The sequence below is a fragment of the Citrus sinensis genome, chromosome 4 (assembly GCF_022201045.2).
Source record: "Citrus sinensis cultivar Valencia sweet orange chromosome 4, DVS_A1.0, whole genome shotgun sequence".
In the NCBI taxonomy this organism is placed as follows: Eukaryota; Viridiplantae; Streptophyta; class Magnoliopsida; order Sapindales; family Rutaceae; genus Citrus; species Citrus sinensis.
In genome coordinates this window covers 25,605,355-25,624,075 of record NC_068559.1, presented here as the reverse complement: position 1 = coordinate 25,624,075, position 18,721 = coordinate 25,605,355, and the positions used below count along the sequence as shown (strand labels likewise).

Here is an 18,721-nt window from a genome sequence, read left to right as displayed (position 1 = left end):
GGTATTCATGTAAATACCTACAACCGCGCGATATCCTTGACCTCATTTATTTTCCCGCCATTTCCCTGTGTAGCACTCCAAGGAAAATCAGTGAAACCCTAGACTGGAGTAGAGTGAGCGAGAGTGACAGACAATAATCGCCATGGAAGAAGAAATTAAAGCAGAATTCCAAAAGAACGGATTCAATTTTGTCGACGAGGGTGAAGTTCTAAAGAAATGTAACTGCTTTACCACTTTTGCCCTTGAATTCCACTCGAATTTTCAAAAGCTGATACTCCCGATTTTAATTATTTGTTCATTTAGGTCTTACTTTCTGCATCAATTATAATCTTAAGCCCTCGGATCTCGTCTCAAGCTGGGAGGTTTATTATCTTAATCGGTAATTTTTAATTTAGTTTCTTTATTAGCTAAAAGTTGCCTCTTTTAAGTTTATCCTTGAAAAAATTAAATTAAATTAAAATGAACTCTGTATTCGGTTAATGGGAAGATAATTTATCTGTTTTAGAGATTAGAAATCAATTAGGTTTTGTGTTTTATTTCTTATTCTGTTTTACTTGGATGGTGTAATGAATAACTTTTTTGAAATTTATGTTTGTTTAATCGATGATTTTGGACAGGCAATTGGATGAGTCGACAGTTAAAGATGATGAAATGGATGGGTTTATGCTGCATTTGCAAAATGAGCAGAAAGAAGCAATTATTAAAGAGGAACCCAGTTTGCATATCTACTCAAGTAAAGATGTGGACATGTGAGCAGTTCTGATAATTGTTCTTATGCATTTTGTTTGCTTGGTTGTTTGTTTAACTTGATAAATGGATGCTTCAGGGGTTGAATTAGGTGATGTTAGGTAGACAAGATTGTGGCCTTTTAAGATTTAGGGTATAATCTAGTCATAAGTTGATAAGTAGAATGATTCTGGAATCATTTATTTGTCATTTTTTTCTCCATGGGTAAATTATTGTTATTTTTGTTGTTCTGATCTTTTAATTACTATTTTAACAATCATAATAGTTGGTAATTGGTCAGCTCCTTCTTGTCTGGTAACTTCATTTGGAAGGAACTTGGAGTAAAAGTTTGTCAGTGAAAGAATTCTGTCCTCTTTATAGTAAAAGTTTGATGTCATAACAAAGCTCCAATTTTTCTATTGTTGAGCTGTACATTGTTAATTTTCAGATTTGAGGCAGAATAACTCTTAGTTTATTAATTCCTTATAGATGTGAATGAATAATTATGAACCTGTTGTGTAGGATTTTGAATGATGAAGATGAACACATAGCAGAAGATATTTATTTGTCATTTTTTTCTCCATGGGAAAATTATTGTTACTTTTGTTATCCTGATCTTTTAATTACTATTTTAACAATCATAATAGTTGGTAATTGTAGTCAGCTCCTTCTTGTCTGGTAACTGCATTTGGATAGAACTTGGAGTAAAAGTTTGTCAGTGGAAGAATTCTATCCTCTTTATGGTAAAAGTTTGATGTCATAACAGAGCTCCAATTTTTCTATTGTTGAGCTATATTTTGTTAATTTGCAGATTCGAGGTAGAATAACTCTCGGTTATTAATTCCTTATGATGTGAATGAATAATTAAGAACCTGGTGTGTAGGATTTTGAATAATGAAGATGAAAATATAGCAGAAGATATTTTGGGCACGCCAACAGACAATCTGAAGTTATATTCAGATGCATTAGATTCAACTTATAAAGCTAATGCGAATGGTTATTCTTCGGATAAACCGTCAAAACTCGCGACACCCTTTGGGCGACGAACAGAAAAGCTTGTGGTGAAATTCAACATCAATAATCTGCCCAATACAGAGAATGGATGTATTGAACATGATGATGAGAATACTGAAGATGATATCATTAAAAGGGTTAAAACAGGCGAGAAATGCTCCTTGATGGTACATGGATCTGGACCAGAACCAGGCTGCAGGTTCATGTATGACAGGACTGAAGACAGGGTATCTGATTTTCTTTATGGTAAAACAGTTCTTTTTCTTTTGCTCCATTATGTGTTCTGCTAATGCAATTTTTTGGTTATGTAGTTTAATGCACTTGAAAATCGCATTAGAAAGCATGCAAATGCACTTGTTTCGTCCGGGCTTTATGAGGAACCAACAGACCCCACAGTTGCTTCACAGGTAATACTTTTGCTGCCTTGTTGGTTCACTATGTCTCTGTTACTATGATGTATGTTATATAAAGCTAAAAATCCATGCATCTAATGGAATCTATTTCTTCAGAGGACTTTATTTGCAGTTGGAATGATCTGTTGTGATGGGGATGGTCATTTGAATGATAAATCCGTGTTGCTACAAAGTAGGTAAAATAACTTTTCCTTTTCATGTGCATCAAAATGGAAGCAGAACCTAAGGGGTGGCTTACTTTTCCTGACACACTGAGTGAATGAGAAAAAAACAACCGAATGGAAACACGCTTAACAATGAGGCCTTACGTATATAGCTGTAGGTGTCCAGGCCAAGCAGGGCATCAATGCGCCTGGTTTGTAGGTGTATTAATTTGTGTAAGACCAGATGATAAGCTTCATCTTATTGGATATGTTTATTTATTGGCAGAGAACTACTTGATAAGCACCTGATAAATCCAAAACCTGACCACTTGTTTGACATCTTTCATGAGTCGGAAAGGCATTACTAATCATAATATGGCATCTATCTCTTAGTGTCTTCTCGAATTTGAGTCTCATTCTGATCACATTTGACAGTGTTGAACATTCTGGAGGGCAACGTGTTCGTCTAGACTTGCATAAACTGGGCGAGTTTTCCCTTTTCCCTGGCCAGGTAAAGACATCGGCTAAATGCATTAAAGATCTTGATCCATTTATTGAAATTTTAAATACAGCATTGCTACAGGTAGTAGGCATTGAGGGGAGCAATCCAAGTGGTCATTGTTTGATTGCATCCAAACTAGTAGATCAAATTCCTTTGCCTGTTGATGCTGTTGTGGATGTGCATCCTTCAATGAAGCAAGCTTTGGATCAGGAGATCCATTCAACAGTTGTGATCTCTAGGCCAGAAGAGATATCAATGGTGCGCAAACTTATCTCCTACATCATTTCAAGACATTAAAATAACAGCATGTTTTCTGCTTAACCGTGTCAAACTGTGTCTCCAGTTGCATGTGTACACATATGTTGGCACATCCTAGACCAATAAGATTAAAACTGTGAGAATTTGAAGAATTTATGTTGGACCACAAAGTGATGCACAAATGACTTGAAATATTGTAGAAATATTCTAGGGATAATGATGCATCAGTAAGAAATGAGTGAGTTGAAGACCTTTTGAAGGGAAAGGGTGATTTAAAAAACCTAGAGTTAGCAAAATATATGAATTTAATTGTCTGACTGGAGATCGATTTTTCCCAACCTGAAAAGGCAGAGGGTTCTGATTGGCTGTGTTATATGGTTGAGAGATTTGCGATAATAAAGAAACCAAAACTCAAGCATGGTTCCTCTTTGATGTTCTGCGATTTATGTAGATCCCTGTGGAATCTTACATTTTTTATTTTCAAAATAGATTATTGCAGCAGGCCCTTTTACCACAACAGACAACTTATATTTTGAGCCTTTGAAGGAGCTTATATCATATGCAAAACGAAAGCAGCCTCAATTGCTTATTTTGGTATAGATCCATAACTCTTTAATTGAATGATCGTTTGAAGTAGATTGCAGTTTTTACTATGGAACCATGGAAATTTTACATCATGACTCTTTGACTTTTCTTCAGCTGGGCCCGTTTGTTGATTCTGAACATCCACAGATTAAGAAAGGAACTACAGACTCAAGCTTTGATGAAATATTTCATCTGGAAATTCTCAGAAGGGTATTGCTTTTATTTATTAGGGATAAAGCCTGGTTGTGTTTCTTTAATCATTGCAATTTTTTTGTTTCTTTTTTTTCAGTTGCAAGATTATGTAGAGTATATGGGTTCTGAAGTACGTGCGATTCTTGTGCCTTCTATACGGGATGCTAACCATGATTTCGTTTTGCCTCAGGTAACTTTAGTGCTTAATGAAGGATAAAATACTATTTTCTGGGCCTATTTTTGTGATTTTATATGTGCAACATAGTAATGACAATGAAATGGTAAATTGTGCAGCCTCCTTTTGATATTCAGCCACCTGATATCATACATCAGGTACATGATTTCATGTCTAGTTCATGTGAACTTGTCAGAGCTACCTCCATAATTTTCGATTATTTGTGGTCTCAAAACTTGTATTCTGTGTTCAGATAACCAGTCTTACAAATCCAGGGACGTTTGAGGCAAATCAGGTAATAGCAGCTACCTTGTTCAAAAAAATTTCGGTTCTTTCATGCTTTTATCCACTATTTATTTTTGTCCTTGTTGCATTTTCAAATGTAATGTTGATAATAAAATCCTTGATTTTGCTATTCTAAAATCTCATGGGAAGACCAAGACCTCGAAACCATAGCTATCTAAGAACCACTGAGCTTCTTCAGGAAATAGCTAGTCAAAGCTGCTACTACGCATACACCAAAATAAAATACCCCATATTAAACAAATATGCCATAGCAATATCTGTGATGAGTCTAATGCATTAAGTTCTTACAGTGGCTGTTACAGACCTTGAAATTTCCACACACTTCACAGTGCAGTCTGTCAGTTTACATTATAACTCAGATTTATGCATGATTACGCCTTGCTTTATTTCTTGGTTAAGTGATCTTACAATGTGCTAATTGGAGATACAAATGTGTGTTATTTACTGTTAACGGTTTGGGCTTTCAGATCAAAGTAGGTTGCTGCACTGTGGATGTCCTTAAACAGCTTAGTGGAGAGGAGATGTCAAGATGTTCCAAAGATGGAACATCTAATGATCGCATGGGTAGGCTTGCAAACCATATACCCAACCAGCGCAGGCATGTATAAATAGAGATCTATTCACTTGATATATCACTGATGGGTCCAGCGTTTTTGTAAGTTTTTAACTCTTTATGATTTTGGAGCAGCTTTTATCCTCTATATCCACCTGCAGAAGGCATTCCATTGGATTTTTCACTTGCTCAAGAAGCTCTTACTATCTCTACAATTCCAGATATAATCATCCTACCTTCAGACATGAAGTACTTCATAAAGGTTGGTAATTGAGTCCAGTAAATAGGGCAACGCAAATCAGATTCTATTATTACAATGATGAAAGATGGCTTTCAAGTTTCTAAAAACTCAATTTGATATCTCAAAAAAAAAAAAAAAAAAAAGCCCGACATAATGCATCCTATGTAATTTCTCTTTGGGTACAGGTGTTGTCCCTTGGTGGAAGAAATGAAGGGGAAGAGCAAAAGAAGTGTGTCTGCGTGAATCCAGGAAGACTAGCCAAGGGAGAAGGAAGCGGCACCTTTGCAGAGATTTACTACCATGGGAGTCCTGAGATGATGCATGCTTCAATTATCAGCATATAATTCCTGGAATGAAGTCAAACATGTCTACTATCGTGCAGACTTCTTGCAGTGATTCAAAGATGGGCCACAATATCCAACATTAAAGATTCGGGAAGCTGTTGAGTCAACCTTCAGGGCCAAACTGCTCCAGAGGCTGCAATTGACAGAACCAGCAGAAGCAATCGGATTGTTTAGTGGAGAGAAGAGGTATTTGTCATTGCCGCTTCTGCTAACAATTAACACTTCATACATTCTACAATACAATGTAATTATTTTTCCCAGCTAGTAGGAGTGGCCTTATAATTATTCATTTTGTTTCCTTCCTACGTCTATTGATTCTACTTTTGGAATAGCCATCTAACAAATAGTCCAAATCAGAAGCAAATAAGAGATTTAGACTGCACTGTTCATATTTACTGAAAATAGAAATCCCATTTACAATTCCACTTCATGTATTAACAACTAATGCTGAGAGTACAGAAGAACAATTCAACAATATGCATATAGATCCTAAAATGAGAAGTCCCCATGAGACGATGTTGCAGAAGCCAAATTGAAAAACCCGTTAGTTCTAGATCACTTTCTTTCCGGCACTGTAGCCCAGATTTCTATACCACCCAATCCAATTACTGAGAACCCACAACAGGCTGAGCAAGATTGCACTTGTAATCACAACCATCCAAGAAAGCCACGCCCAAATAGGAATCAAATTATCAGCAGCCCCAGAGATATAAAAGAGCCACAGCTTGTACACAAAGAGAGGTCCCAGAATTCCTCTGACAACAGAATAGAAGGTATAAAAAGGAGCAGACAAGAGGTCATGCAATCTGGCAGAAGCCGGTACATCAGCTTTCCAGAAACTGGAAAGAGACCACACATTCTGGCAAGGACTCGTAATTTCAGCAAGAATCAGAAGTATAAGAAGTTCAAATGCTCCGTAATGAACCACATAACGACAAGTCACAAACACGTACAGCGTTGCTGCATGGTGGAGTATGAAGAGGATATCACGAGGGGTGAATATTATGTAGTGAAGCAAGTCCATTAAGAAGTAAGCCATGCTGAATTCAAGAACAATGTCTTGGAGAGTAGTGTTTGGGGAGGCGAAAGTAGTTTGGGTGCTTGTAATTGCCGCATGGCTAGAGAGGAGAACTGCAGGTGTTCCATGAGCTAAGGAGATGAAGCAACTCGAAGCTTCAGCTCGATGTTTCGGCCAACCTCGGAAAACTACAAAGTAGGCAAAAACGTAAAGTGCATAAAACATGAGAAAGAACGTCGAGAAGTTTAAACTATTACTACGGAAGGGGTCCATGAAAACCCAGTTGCAATAAGAACAACTGCGGATCGACAGTTTACAGAAATTCGTGAATCTATTGCTATTAGGGAAGAGAATTCCCACTTGTAACTTATCAGTCTTCAGAAAGAACTGATTTGAATTTTGATAACAGGAGCCGTGAAGCCTAGTGCTCAATGCAGTTTGGCTGTCACGGGGTGTTGTTATTGGAGTTGGTTGGCTTGTGGGTTATGGCTGTCCCTGTCTGTCCACTTGATAAACCTTAGCGGTTTGGCCATTAAATTGAGTTCACGTACAATAAACCTTTTTGGAGTTGGTTGGCTTGTGGGCTGTGGCTGTCCCTGTCTGTTCGCTTGATAAACCTTATCGGTTGGACATTAAATTGAGTACACGTACAATAAACCTTAATTTTCGATATTTTTACTACACGAATACGCTATGCTTTATGCTCGAAGGATATTCGAATATTTTTATTGTTCGGGAGGTAACTATCTGCCTCCTCATTGTTTATATTAAAAAGGAGAAAAAAAAAACCTTAGATACTACAAATAATATTTTTCGTACAATTAAACAGCATCGCTTTGAATTTTCACAACCAATAGTTGGTTTAAGATATTGTTGATGAAATGCTTTTATCCTGAATTATAGATTATCTACAATACTAGCAAATAGCAATGTCATCGCATGTCCGCCGCTTCTACGGGAAATAAAGAACTTGCGTGGATTCTCATGATTCTAAAATTGGCGTTACCAAAAAAATATTACCATGCGCTTGATGAGATTTAAGTAAACAACTAGCCCTTCACTTATTTGAACAGCAGGCGGTGTCCAAGACCCAAAAAAAAAATTATAACCTCTATTATAAATAAATGAAGGCACGTTATCCAATATGCTCGGCTACGACTACCTAAACCAACTTAAGTTTTTGAAAGCAATTTGAAGACAACATATAGCAGAGTATGTATCACCCAAAAACTACATTCCATAATGCCAATTTGAAGTACAACAAATGTTACGCGCCTCATGTTTGGTTTTTGCAACATGCTTAGCTTAAATTCTACCAAAACTTACCTGAATTTTTATTTCATAACAACACTTTGGCAACATTTCCTCATAGGATCATAAAGCAGACAAAGTTTCAACCCAGTCGATCTTACATATGAGAGCTACAGGTCAGAACTGAAACTAAACCAGGCAGAATGGGTCACTGACCTACATAACCATTCCTCCGTCAATAGTAAGCACCTGCAAGATAATAACAAAAAACTGAGAAATCAAACGCATAAAACAGGATAAGGAAGACAGGTAAGGAAAATAAGAACAAAGGAGGATATAGTCACGACGTGGCTATGGCAAAGGATGGAAAAGCATGATATTGCATTGTCAAGTCAAAGACAAAACCAAGCATGGAATAATAAGTTATTCCATGCCAGCCACTGCATGTCCAGAGCCACCGCCACGACAAGGCGAGAATTGATTAATGGTGGGCTACATGTGTAGCCAATAAAATAAGTCACCCTGTGGGGCTGATCGCCTTCAAAAAATAGCTGAGATCCAACACCAAATAGAATTTATAGTAGCAAAATAATGAAATAGATTCAAAACCTGTCCAGTAATGTAACCGGCAGCGGGATTGAGGGCCAAGAATTCCACCAGTCCAGCAACTTCTTCAGGTTGGCCATACCTTCCTGAAAACATAATAAATATTGTTACTATCTTCAAGCACTCGATTTCATTTGCTAAACATATTTTCTGATATGTGAACTGTTTTGTAAGTGTGTTGTTAAACTTAACAAACTCTTGATTGAAGCAGTGAAAACAAGAAGGTGATAGAAGGGTTCACCACAAATTCTTTTCAAGCGCCATCAAAGATTTGATTGAAGCAGTGAAAACAAGGGAGTGATAAATTTGATGCCTTTAGTATCTCTATGTATAATAAATGAGGACACAAAAATATTCACATGAAAATTGCAAGTTTAAATCCGCTGCTCATGATGAATGCTGAGGACTATTTAGTAATATTTTCCACAGAAAACTTCAAATCCAGCAAAGATTCAGGCTCGAGAAGATTTTGCTTGACAAAAGACAAGGCAGTGAAATAAAAAATTTGAAGAATCAGAAATGGAAAATCAGAAGAAACATATAGCTTGTAAAATCATCTTTCACCTAAGGGGATTTTCTCCAAGATCTTCTTTTCTAGGTCTTCGCCAAGCTTGGCGGTCATATCAGACGCGATGAATCCTGGTGCAATAGCATTGACCTGAAAGAATGTACATAGATAAATGAGGATTTCATATGCAGCATCAGCTGCATGAATTTTTTAAATATATGATCACTAGAACCAAAATAAAAAAATAAATAAGGAATCTGGATACTCACATTAATGTTTCTGCTTGCATATTCCTTTGCAACAGTTTTTGTCAGGCCAATAACACCTGCTTTTGCAGCACTGTAATTGGCTTGGCCAATATTTCCAACCAGACCAACAACTGATGCTATATTGATTATTCTTCCCTGCAAAATCAAAAGTTGACTGAGAAGGGATATTTTAATGTTGAACAAACATACATAAAGCAAAACCACTCCTGTATTAATACTCTTCCCCCCCCCCCCCCCCCCCCCCCTTTTTGTGATTCTTAATACAAGAAAGCATTTAGTTCAGATGCAAGAAAACCAGTTGCCATTTAAAAGTGAGAAAGTAAAAGCCTTCAATTGTATAACAATGGTTCTAGTCCTAAGTTTGTTAAATTTGTTTAGAAAACAACACCATGTCATATTGATAAATCACAGTGGAAAGCCCCATAGTTCAATCTGACTGTATTTCTGCACAAAAGAAGCGAAGGAGCTCCGAAAAAGGAAAAATGCAAAAAGAATGCAGAAATCAAAAACATGGAAATCCAGAAGAGAAACAAGCTTAACAACCCCGTGTGAGAAAACAACACCATGTCATATTGAAACAAGCCTGTAGACAGTAGCTCAATTGGTTGATCTAACGGATCTATTGAATAACCCCAAGATGGACCCATTATTATACCTTTTTCTTCTTCATCATGATTTTGGCTGCTGCCTGCAAAGATAAATGGCCTCAGTTCCAATATACTTTAGCATCCATTAGCATAACTAGTAAGATCATAGGAATGTGCACCTGTGTACACAGGAATACACCTGTAAGATTCAGATCGATAACGTCCTGCCATTGTGACTTCTTCATTCTCATGAGCAATGTATCTCTAGTGATTCCTGAAAACATGGTAGATATTTAGGGCACTGGATTGAAAAATCTGAAACTCATGAGACATGAAGTGAGACTGTTGTATAACCTGCATTGTTAATCAATATATCAACAGTTCCCCAAGCATCGACAGCCTGCAGATTTCACAATCATCTCTCATGAGCATTCCATAAGTAATTGATGGCAATCAGAAAAACTTAATAAGCCAAGAGAACATTTGCTCACAGTTTTGATCATTGATTCCACATCAGCTTCTTTGGAAACATCTCCACCAAAAGTAAGAGCCTGACCGCCAGATGCCTCAATCTACAAAAATATTGTAAAAGCAACTCCATCAGTCATTTTAAATCAAGCAGGATGACCACCAAACGTCACTAACGCCTGAAGAACATGAGAGATGACACTAGCAGGTGCAGGAAATGCAACAATCTTTTGAGTATAAAGCATAAAACAGTGTGAATGAAATCTTATGGATAGAGAAAACAAATGCGATAAGAAGAATTGCCTGTTTTAACTTAAAAAAGCGGGGCACATTTGTCTTTCCTTACTTTTCAGGTTACACTTGACTAGTTCATAATACATGACATGCAGCCAAGAAGATGTAAAAAGCAACAGTAGAAAGTAACAACCAAAAGGATCCTGCTTTTCAAAGAGCCAAATGTATCAACTCTTTAAAATACATAGCATCATATATTTGGGTGACTTTATAGTATTCTTCTACTTATATAGGCAAAAGGACACTGCAGCTTCTTTAAAACTCTAAATAATGCATTAGCAAATGAAACATGCGGAAGTATAGCCTTGAATAGTTCAGAATTTACTAAACAAATTGCTGAATCTAGGATTCAGGAAATAATATCTTAGAACATGTGGAAGATCTCTTACGGTAGATTCGAGATGCATAATTTTTTAAGCATACTCATCTAGTTTTCTTTCAAAGACAATTTTCATAAGTACTTACCTATATTTCTTTCAATACAATTTCATTTACCTCTTTGCAAACTTCTTCGGCTTCCTTTGATGACCTAGCATAATTTACCAGGACCTGTAATGATGCAAAAGTAACCACATTCACTAATACAGTATCAAAAGGTAACAATACTAAAACAATCATTTAACATGATATTCGACAGAAGGCTTCAAGATACTGAATACTTGGCTTCAGCCATCGAAGGTTAGCTGGCTACAATATCACAGAGCTATTTATTTTCATTCTTGGGTCAGACCCCTGACCAATTACAGAGCGCCTGCATGTGTACACATGAGATGAGCCTTCTCTAGTTAATAACTCACTAACCTTGCAACCTGCTTTTCCCAAGGACGTCGCTACTGCTCTGCCAATACCCCTAGAGGCACCAGTCACCACAGCCACAGGAGCTTCCACATTTTGTGCTGCTTCATTGGTTGCTTGTTCTATGGTGGCAACCTGAGCTCTGATTCCTGCGTGAACCATTACAATCAATGAGATCTAGATTTAAAGATAATTGATTTTATCTATACCAAACAAAATTGCCAAAAGTGGAAGGATTTGGGACATGATGCGATGTGTATCTGTACAGAAAGCCTATATTGCAAACAGATATAGAAGCAATAGCATGCTCTGGATTAATTTCCCTAAATATTTGCTGAAGTGTTAGACGGGTCAAATCAGTAAACCCATTTTCTTTAAGAATGCAATCAACTAATTAACTTTTTTCCCCCCATCTCATATTGCGGCAGAAGTAGTGAACTTGCAAACAGCAGGTCGATCAGATGAAACTTTTTGCAACTATAGTGGCTAAGTAGCCAATCCAATTTTTCTGTTTTCCAGACTGCTCCCTTTAAGTTAAGGGAAATCCGACTGAGGGCAAAAGGACGGGATGATAGAACTTGATCAATTACCGGCCCCGTTCCGTACAATGTATAATTTTATTCTTCAACAAGATGAAATGGATTCAAAGCAGTTAGATACTGTAGATTAGTTGCATGTCACTGTCAAATGCACTTTCAAATAGACAAATTTGGTTGGCCTTTATTTCATATTGTCTGGGTAATAAAAGAAAAGAATGAAACAAAAAAATTGGAATTCTTCTTGAAGGAACACTTGAAAGATGGTCATATAGAGAAAACCTCTGACCATGAAATTACTCCCAATGCCTTCCAGAAACGTACTTGATAGGTGCCTTTAAGAAACGGGCTTTAATATTTTCGGTGTCAATAACATCCAAAAATCTAAAAGATATCACCGCATATATGCCTAAAACGAATGCAAATTTTGCTCCAAATAACACAACAAAACAATGAATTGAAAACATAGAAAACATGAACAAGAAGAAACGGTACCAGAAGAAGGGAAGGAGCTGTTCCATCTACTCTTGAGCTCAACGGAAGGGCGAGGCAGAGCCTTAACCTGAACAGGAGACCATTGACGAAACTGCGGGATTTTTCGGTCACCGAATTTCGCGGAAGTAGCCGCCGATTTGAACGCGACAATGTTGGATCCGGCGACGGCAGCCATGAGAGGTTTTCCGCGAAACGAAATAATCCAAGACAAGAGGGTAGCCAGAAATGAAGTTTTGTGGTAATGGCTTCGAGAGACGCTTCCTTGCTCGCTCCCTTTTATACAAGCCAACCAAAAAAAAAAAAAAAAAAATTGTTTTTGCTTTGGAAAATCCGGAGACTGTTTTGGAGTGGCGATGTGAACGAAGTTCGTGTGGCTTTTATGTGATGCGAATGAGGTTGCTGGGGAGCCACTGTGCTCTTCTGTATACTTACTTTTGTCTTGGTGGACAGTATCAGGCCTGTTTTTTTATTTATTTACCATGCACCCAATGGACCTTGTAGATCTCAGCCGTCAGCTACTTATTGTGTACGTGGCAAGATTGCAATTAGATGATATTATTATGACTTATTCTGCCGTTTCGGTAATTAGTAATCAAAATTAGTTGATCTGCTCATCTAATGCTCTTCTCCCGGGCATGATTTGAGAGCGCCCGGGGATTCTAATATTTTGATCTCAATTTATATTTTTATTATATGAGTTATTTATTAATAAATTATTAATTTTAAAATTATTATTATATTATCCAATAGGTAAGTACCGTCACGTTACAAGTTAAAATTTCAATGTCAATATTCCTAATATTTATTCACCCACCACAAAATAACTCTCCTAACTTCGAACAAATATTTTAATTTCTTTTCAATTTAAAAATAAAGAATTATTCATTTAACGATATAAAAAATTTGAGTGAAGCCATTGGCACCTCTTTATCAAACTAATAAAATCCTTTTTCTTTGGTAATTACATTTGAGGACACATGTAAATTTAGTTTTTTTTTTTTTTTTGTCTCTAAAATCACACACCCGTATAAATATAATTACTGTTGTTTAAGGTTTTTGGGTATTGATCATTAATCCCATTCCAAAGATCAGTTAATTGTTGAGTTTAAGGCATCTGAAAAACCAAAACAAAGAGTTATAAGGACGACAATCTTTTGTTTTAAAAAACCATGATTGTCCAATAGCTTAGCATAAATCAATGAATGGGAACTAAAAGAATTTTTCTAATAGCAAAATTGCAAGAGAAGAAAAACTCAAGAGATGGACCGAAAATTACATGAATGACTGGGCCAAAAACATGGCAATATTGCCGATGTTTATTGTAGGGTGTTGGAGAGAGAGAATCAAATTTAGAAGGAGGACAGTTTTGGAATTAAACTGACTACTAATAATAATAATAATAACACAATTTCTAGCATTGTTTAATGGGGTGTACTTATAATAGCGTTTTAAAAGAATATGAGAGGAGTGCCAATAGCTCCGCTCTGAAAAATTATGTCAGTAAAGATATCAAAACTAATAAAACCATAATGGCTATGTGAAAAAGAAATTCCAGAATTTCGAGGGGCATGACACCGCTTTCGCTTTGAGATGTCTACTTTCTGAACAAATTCTAAAATTTCGAAATACATATAATCAGTACTAAAATTCTAAAAAGACCACTCTTTACAGCAGGATGAAGACCTAAGCAAATCACAAAAGAAATTAACTTCCGTAACACACAAGCAAGATTCACAAGAACCAATAAGTTTATCTAATCCATCATCCCACCCTCTCATCCTTGTGCGCAAGCAGTCGCAGGTTTCGGCACTGTACTCCCCATGTTGATCAACAGTAATATTACGTATCCACAAGCTATTAATAACTCCAGCACGGATCTTCGTTCGGCATTCCCTGATCCCATAAGTACTCTTCAACGAACTCAAAAGCTCGAAACCCTGTTTCTTGAACTGACTCCCACAGCACAAAAGCATAATAATGGTGTACACATAGGTCGCCTCTGGGTGTTTCTTGTCGGCAGCTCGTTTCAGTAGCCTGAAACCCGAATTTGTAAGGCCAAGACTGAAGTAGTCGTGCATGCCTTGTCTGTAAAGGGCTTCAGGGTTTCCACTCTTTTTGCAGCGCATCAAAAATAAGCTAGCATGTCTGTCAGTCATAGGCCAGACTACGTAGAACTTGTCCAGGGATGCATGCTCGAAGACGAAGTCGTCGTCAGCAGCTTGAAGAAAGTATTTGCAACTCAATTTAAGGCGAGAAAGATCGACCAATGAAGTAGAGGCGACTTGAGCCATAACCTCTGTTAGCAAAGCGTGTGGAAGAGACTCAATGGACGTTCCCAATTTCTTTCGTTTTTTTCTGGTTCTCTTCGTTATTGAGAGAGAGCTACTAATCCAGGTGCCTTCAACTTTGTCTCTTTTCTTTCTGGTTCCCTTCATTATTGAGAGAAAGCTAAACATCCAGCTGCGCGCCATAACCGAAGCAGCTTGTTTAGTTTGGGAAGCAGAGAAGAGAAGCGGACTTAAATACAAATAAATATCCGGGATACTTTTGAGCCCGTTCAAGCATATAACCGTATAGCTTGAACCCTTTACCCGAGAGCAAATATATATGGACACTCTTGTACCAAACCAAACCGAATTTCTGTCGATTTCCTCTTCTGTTTTGGATTTCTGTCTATTTTCTGTCTTGTTTTGGATTTGGATTTATTATAAATTAAGAAATTAATTAGAATCCGCTATCTGTTAATTCACTTGGGAGGGGGGGAAAAAACAGAGCTTTTTAGGAGAATTTTTTAAGAGAATCTATCAACGATTCCAAAGCTCACATGAAATTTCAGTTTTCAATACCCTATGACTAACTACTTTCGACAGAAAGATAAGAATAATTTAAGAATTTAGAGAAGAGAAGAACTGAGAGGGAGAAAAGATTTAAGAGAGGGGAGTAGCTCAACACATTGTTAATTCTAGTCTAATCGTAACCCTAAATTCTAATTGCAATAAGAAGTCCTAACCCAGAAAGGAATTAAAATAAACCACGGTCCTAAAATACTACCACCCAATGATTAAAAAAAATGTGGGAGGTCAAATTCAATATCAACAATAAGGAAAATGACTTGTCTGTGAAGAGGTTGATAGTGCCTCAATTGGGAAAATTACACCTTTATTACACCAAAACCCATACCTTATCAAACATGTCATCTGTAAATAAATTTTCAATTTTTAATAGCAAATGCTGGTCAAAATATGAGCTTCCGCCTTAAAAAAAAAAAAGAAAAAAAAAAAGAGGCAAAATCATTACAAAGTAAACAAAGGCAAAGTTGATCTACGGCTTGAAATGAAAAGCTCCAATTTACTAAATATAATAATAATGAAAAAAAAAAACCGACAATTGAAAGTCACCAATATATACAAACTCTAGGAAGAGGCTACCAATTACCAGATAACATTAAAAATGTCGGTTCACATATCAAACATTGATCTTCATAATGTAAGAAGCTATAATTGCAAAGAAGAAAACTCAAACGACACTCTCATTACACCAAAGTGAGCGTGGCTTTTTGGAATTATTCTTGTGACTAAGCACTTTTTTCCACTGGCTTTTTGGAATTATTCTTGCGACGAACCTTAACAAATGCTTTTTGCAAATCCTGAACATGCCAATCAAAAGGAAGAATGTTAGTGAGGGAAACCAAACAACACAGGTATTTGACATCTATATCAAAGCATTTTCAACAGGAAACTAACTGCTGTTGGGGGAGTTTTTTTTTTTGGCCCCCTCACCAACTTGCAGTCTACACAATCTTTGAAAAAGAGAGTGGTAATAATATTTGAATTTCAATTATACATAGTTGACTGAGTCGAAATTGGTTACAAATTAATCCAAAAACTGTTTAAAACTTTCCTTAAGAGTCGTTTGCATTTATTTATGCTCAATATTTCAGCAGCAGATTGTATTCAGCTAGCCCAACATAAAAATCAACCAATTCCTTAGAATAGATACAGAGAATATTTCTCTTATTTCTGACTTCCATTGCTCAGATTTCAGTCAACCAAAATTTCACATTCATGCCATCATCTAGTTTCTGCTCTGAACTAAGACCATAATAGTAATGAATCTAACAAAAAGGATTAGTGCATGCTTTCTACACAATCCAAAATCCATTTAGATTTCTGTGATCTATAACTATATAAGTTGATGTTCAAATGAATTAAAAAAAATTAATAATATTAAGTAATCTTTTAAGATTTTGGCAAGTATATTGACATCATTATAATAATGGCTGATCAAAGGGAGAAGATGTACAGAATATTCACAATTACATATTGATAGCTCAGTTCAAAGGGATTTGATGTTAACATATCTATTATACTATGGTAATCGAGCCGGCTTCCCAAGATCAGACAATGTGTCAACAACAAATTAAAGGCCCATGTACATTCCACATCACAGGCCTCTATCCACATTGACAAGCTCTTAAGATGCTAAATGATACTTTGAAGTAATTAGTCTCAGTTTATCTTTCAAACCACATTGACAAACTCATAAGATGCTAGCTAATACTGTCTGTAATTTTTCTAGGTTCAGCTTTTATGCTGACAAGAACAATGATAGTTCAAAATATAAGGGATTCAACTTCCACATGATCGAGTAAACAGCTCAAAAGGCGAGAGATCAAAATAGAGTGTCTTTTTGAAGTAAATATTGACTTACCTGAACTGTTGCTGATTTAGATGGCTCTGAGGTCCAAAGGTCTTCCAAATTGTAGTAGGCTCTAGCATTCTCATCAAGTGCGTGAACAATCACTTTGCCTAATGAAAAGGGATATCAACAACAGTAACAATACATATGCATCATTATTACCACCACTTAGCTACATAATGTCAAGAATTAGCACTTATGACAAAACATTCCAAATTTCTAGTGAAACATTACAATCATTAAGTTACATTAGTCAATTTGATATTTCTATACAAAATTTAAATATATCATTAAGTACTACGATTGAATTGATTTCACATAATAGCAAGCACATCACTTCAAAGCATCTACATAACTGGTTATAAAGAGTTGATAATCTGACACAAACCAGAGTCGATGATAACCCATTTTCCTGTATCCTGCCCTTGAACACTGGGTAGCATCATCTGCTTAGCTCCTACCTCTCTCTGCCTCTGCTTAGCCTATTCATGCCAACAAAATATATCAATAACAATAACCAATACCTACTGCCCTAGTCGCACAATTAATCGCCAACAAAATATTAAACTATAAAAAAAAGTTAGAATTTTCATCTACATTTTAAAGAGCAATACTCAAACAGAATATTAGGGTTTTAAATTTTATTTTCTAAAAGAAAAAAACGAGGGAATAAATGAAACTGCCTTGTAAATAATGGCTTGAGCGATATTCTTGACGTGCCACGTGGACCTACCGGTGGCAATCACCATATAATCTGTCCAATCACATTTCTCTCCGACCGGTATCACCTTAACGTCGTCTGCTCTGACGTCAGTCAATATCTTCTCCACATCTTGTAAATTCAGCAACCCGTCGTCAGTTCCCGAAACGGTGGACAAAGACGATAATCTCAGACACAGCTCTTGCTGCTTCCATGATGATAGTGATTTCAAAAGATTGAGAGATCGGTTTCTTAGGGCCGCCAACATCTGATTCAGAACCCACACAGACACATCTGCACTGCGCCGGTTTTTGTATTTTAATTTTAAATCCTAAACCCCTGCGGACCCAACGACGTCGTTCTTCAATTAAAAATCTTGTTTTCGAGAAGCGCCCAACAAACGACGCAGTTTTTCTCTTTTGACTTTTAAAAACATAGTCAGCGATGATATTTACTGTTTACCTTGGGCTTTTAGGGAAACAAAGTAAAAAGTTAATGTGGTTTGTCCACCGTTGGATCTATTATTAAAAGTACGATTTGACTTAAGATCGAATGTCGGATTGACGACACTTGTCATTGAAGGACGCTTTCGAGCCAAAGTCTCACTTTCTTTAGTAACTCCCGTCATTTCATCATCATTGCCTTGTAGGCTTGTGGTAACTTGTACCCACCGAAGCCCACGGGCCTCACGTGTGATCCGAAAAAGAGAGTTGAAAAATGAGTTAAAACTGCGGTCATTGAATCATTGTCAAGGACTTCTCATGAATCAAAAGCACTATCTGTGAATTATTTTAATTTTATTTTCTTCTTAAATCCGACCATGATTACGAATGCAATTATTATTAAAAAGTAAATTAATGTACAGTATGAGATAGGGAATGAGTCGTATTCGCATGACGAGCCCACCCCTCTTATAAATTATTACCGTCCGGTGAATCTCTTAAGTTGAACATTACATAAAATTTTATAATCTTAATTTGATAAACCATCTAATGGTCTATCAGCAAATTGTTAATTTTGATATTAAATTATAAATAAAAAAAA

At 36.5% G+C, this 18,721-nt stretch overlaps 5 protein-coding genes across 5 annotated transcripts; 1 reads left to right on the top strand and 4 right to left on the bottom strand.

Moving 5' to 3' along the window:
* The first annotated feature begins 50 nt into the window (after positions 1 to 50).
* LOC102617108 (uncharacterized) lies at positions 51 to 5,737 on the top strand. Its single transcript, XM_006483978.4, has 16 exons — positions 51 to 218; positions 304 to 379; positions 618 to 749; positions 1,610 to 1,967; positions 2,052 to 2,147; positions 2,250 to 2,329; positions 2,732 to 2,807; positions 2,880 to 3,056; positions 3,546 to 3,650; positions 3,756 to 3,851; positions 3,931 to 4,023; positions 4,128 to 4,166; positions 4,262 to 4,303; positions 4,782 to 4,912; positions 5,003 to 5,129; positions 5,294 to 5,737. The coding sequence occupies exons 1-16, from the start codon at positions 143 to 145 to the stop codon at positions 5,450 to 5,452; spliced, it is 1,863 nt and encodes a 620-aa protein (XP_006484041.1). The 5' UTR covers positions 51 to 142; the 3' UTR covers positions 5,453 to 5,737.
* A 71-nt stretch (positions 5,738 to 5,808) lies between these two features.
* LOC102617404 (TLC domain-containing protein At5g14285) lies at positions 5,809 to 7,077 on the bottom strand. The gene has a single exon (XM_006483979.4). It carries the CDS (start codon positions 6,741 to 6,743, stop codon positions 6,003 to 6,005), a length of 741 nt encoding a protein of 246 aa, XP_006484042.1. The 5' UTR covers positions 6,744 to 7,077; the 3' UTR covers positions 5,809 to 6,002.
* A 610-nt stretch (positions 7,078 to 7,687) lies between these two features.
* LOC102617700 (3-oxoacyl-[acyl-carrier-protein] reductase 4) lies at positions 7,688 to 12,668 on the bottom strand. Its single transcript, XM_006483980.3, has 11 exons — positions 12,280 to 12,668; positions 11,255 to 11,397; positions 10,949 to 11,002; positions 10,183 to 10,263; positions 10,046 to 10,091; positions 9,871 to 9,965; positions 9,760 to 9,792; positions 9,105 to 9,239; positions 8,892 to 8,985; positions 8,331 to 8,413; positions 7,688 to 7,970 (listed from the first exon to the last, which is right to left on the bottom strand). The coding sequence occupies exons 1-11, from the start codon at positions 12,452 to 12,454 to the stop codon at positions 7,938 to 7,940; spliced, it is 972 nt and encodes a 323-aa protein (XP_006484043.1). The 5' UTR covers positions 12,455 to 12,668; the 3' UTR covers positions 7,688 to 7,937.
* A 1,177-nt stretch (positions 12,669 to 13,845) lies between these two features.
* On the bottom strand, positions 13,846 to 15,452 carry LOC112499006 (putative F-box protein At1g67623). The gene has a single exon (XM_025101434.2). It carries the CDS (start codon positions 14,748 to 14,750, stop codon positions 13,929 to 13,931), a length of 822 nt encoding a protein of 273 aa, XP_024957202.1. The 5' UTR covers positions 14,751 to 15,452; the 3' UTR covers positions 13,846 to 13,928.
* Positions 15,453 to 15,601: 149 nt separating this feature from the next.
* LOC102617981 (protein Iojap-related, mitochondrial) lies at positions 15,602 to 17,989 on the bottom strand. Its single transcript, XM_006483981.4, has 4 exons — positions 17,661 to 17,989; positions 17,366 to 17,459; positions 16,990 to 17,087; positions 15,602 to 15,925 (listed from the first exon to the last, which is right to left on the bottom strand). Exons 1-4 carry the CDS (start codon positions 17,943 to 17,945, stop codon positions 15,854 to 15,856), a joined length of 549 nt encoding a protein of 182 aa, XP_006484044.1. The 5' UTR covers positions 17,946 to 17,989; the 3' UTR covers positions 15,602 to 15,853.
* Positions 17,990 to 18,721: the final 732 nt, after the last annotated feature.

Coding starts and splice junctions, on each gene's coding strand:
- LOC102617108 (XM_006483978.4), top strand. CDS start 143: ATGGAAGAAGAAATTAAAGCAGAATTCCAAAAGAACGGATTCAATTTT. Junction 219..303: donor GGGTGAAGTTCTAAAGAAAT/GTAACTGCTTTA, acceptor TTGTTCATTTAG/GTCTTACTTTCTGCATCAAT. Junction 3,852..3,930: donor ATCTGGAAATTCTCAGAAGG/GTATTGCTTTTA, acceptor CTTTTTTTTCAG/TTGCAAGATTATGTAGAGTA.
- LOC102617404 (XM_006483979.4), bottom strand. CDS start 6,743: ATGGACCCCTTCCGTAGTAATAGTTTAAACTTCTCGACGTTCTTTCTC.
- LOC102617700 (XM_006483980.3), bottom strand. CDS start 12,454: ATGGCTGCCGTCGCCGGATCCAACATTGTCGCGTTCAAATCGGCGGCT. Junction 11,398..12,279: donor CAGCTCCTTCCCTTCTTCTG/GTACCGTTTCTT, acceptor TGGTTCACGCAG/GAATCAGAGCTCAGGTTGCC. Junction 9,240..9,759: donor TCATGATGAAGAAGAAAAAG/GTATAATAATGG, acceptor TTGATTTTGCAG/GGAAGAATAATCAATATAGC.
- LOC112499006 (XM_025101434.2), bottom strand. CDS start 14,750: ATGGCGCGCAGCTGGATGTTTAGCTTTCTCTCAATAATGAAGGGAACC.
- LOC102617981 (XM_006483981.4), bottom strand. CDS start 17,945: ATGTTGGCGGCCCTAAGAAACCGATCTCTCAATCTTTTGAAATCACTA. Junction 17,460..17,660: donor CTCAAGCCATTATTTACAAG/GCAGTTTCATTT, acceptor TGGCATGAATAG/GCTAAGCAGAGGCAGAGAGA. Junction 17,088..17,365: donor ATGGGTTATCATCGACTCTG/GTTTGTGTCAGA, acceptor CCTTTTCATTAG/GCAAAGTGATTGTTCACGCA.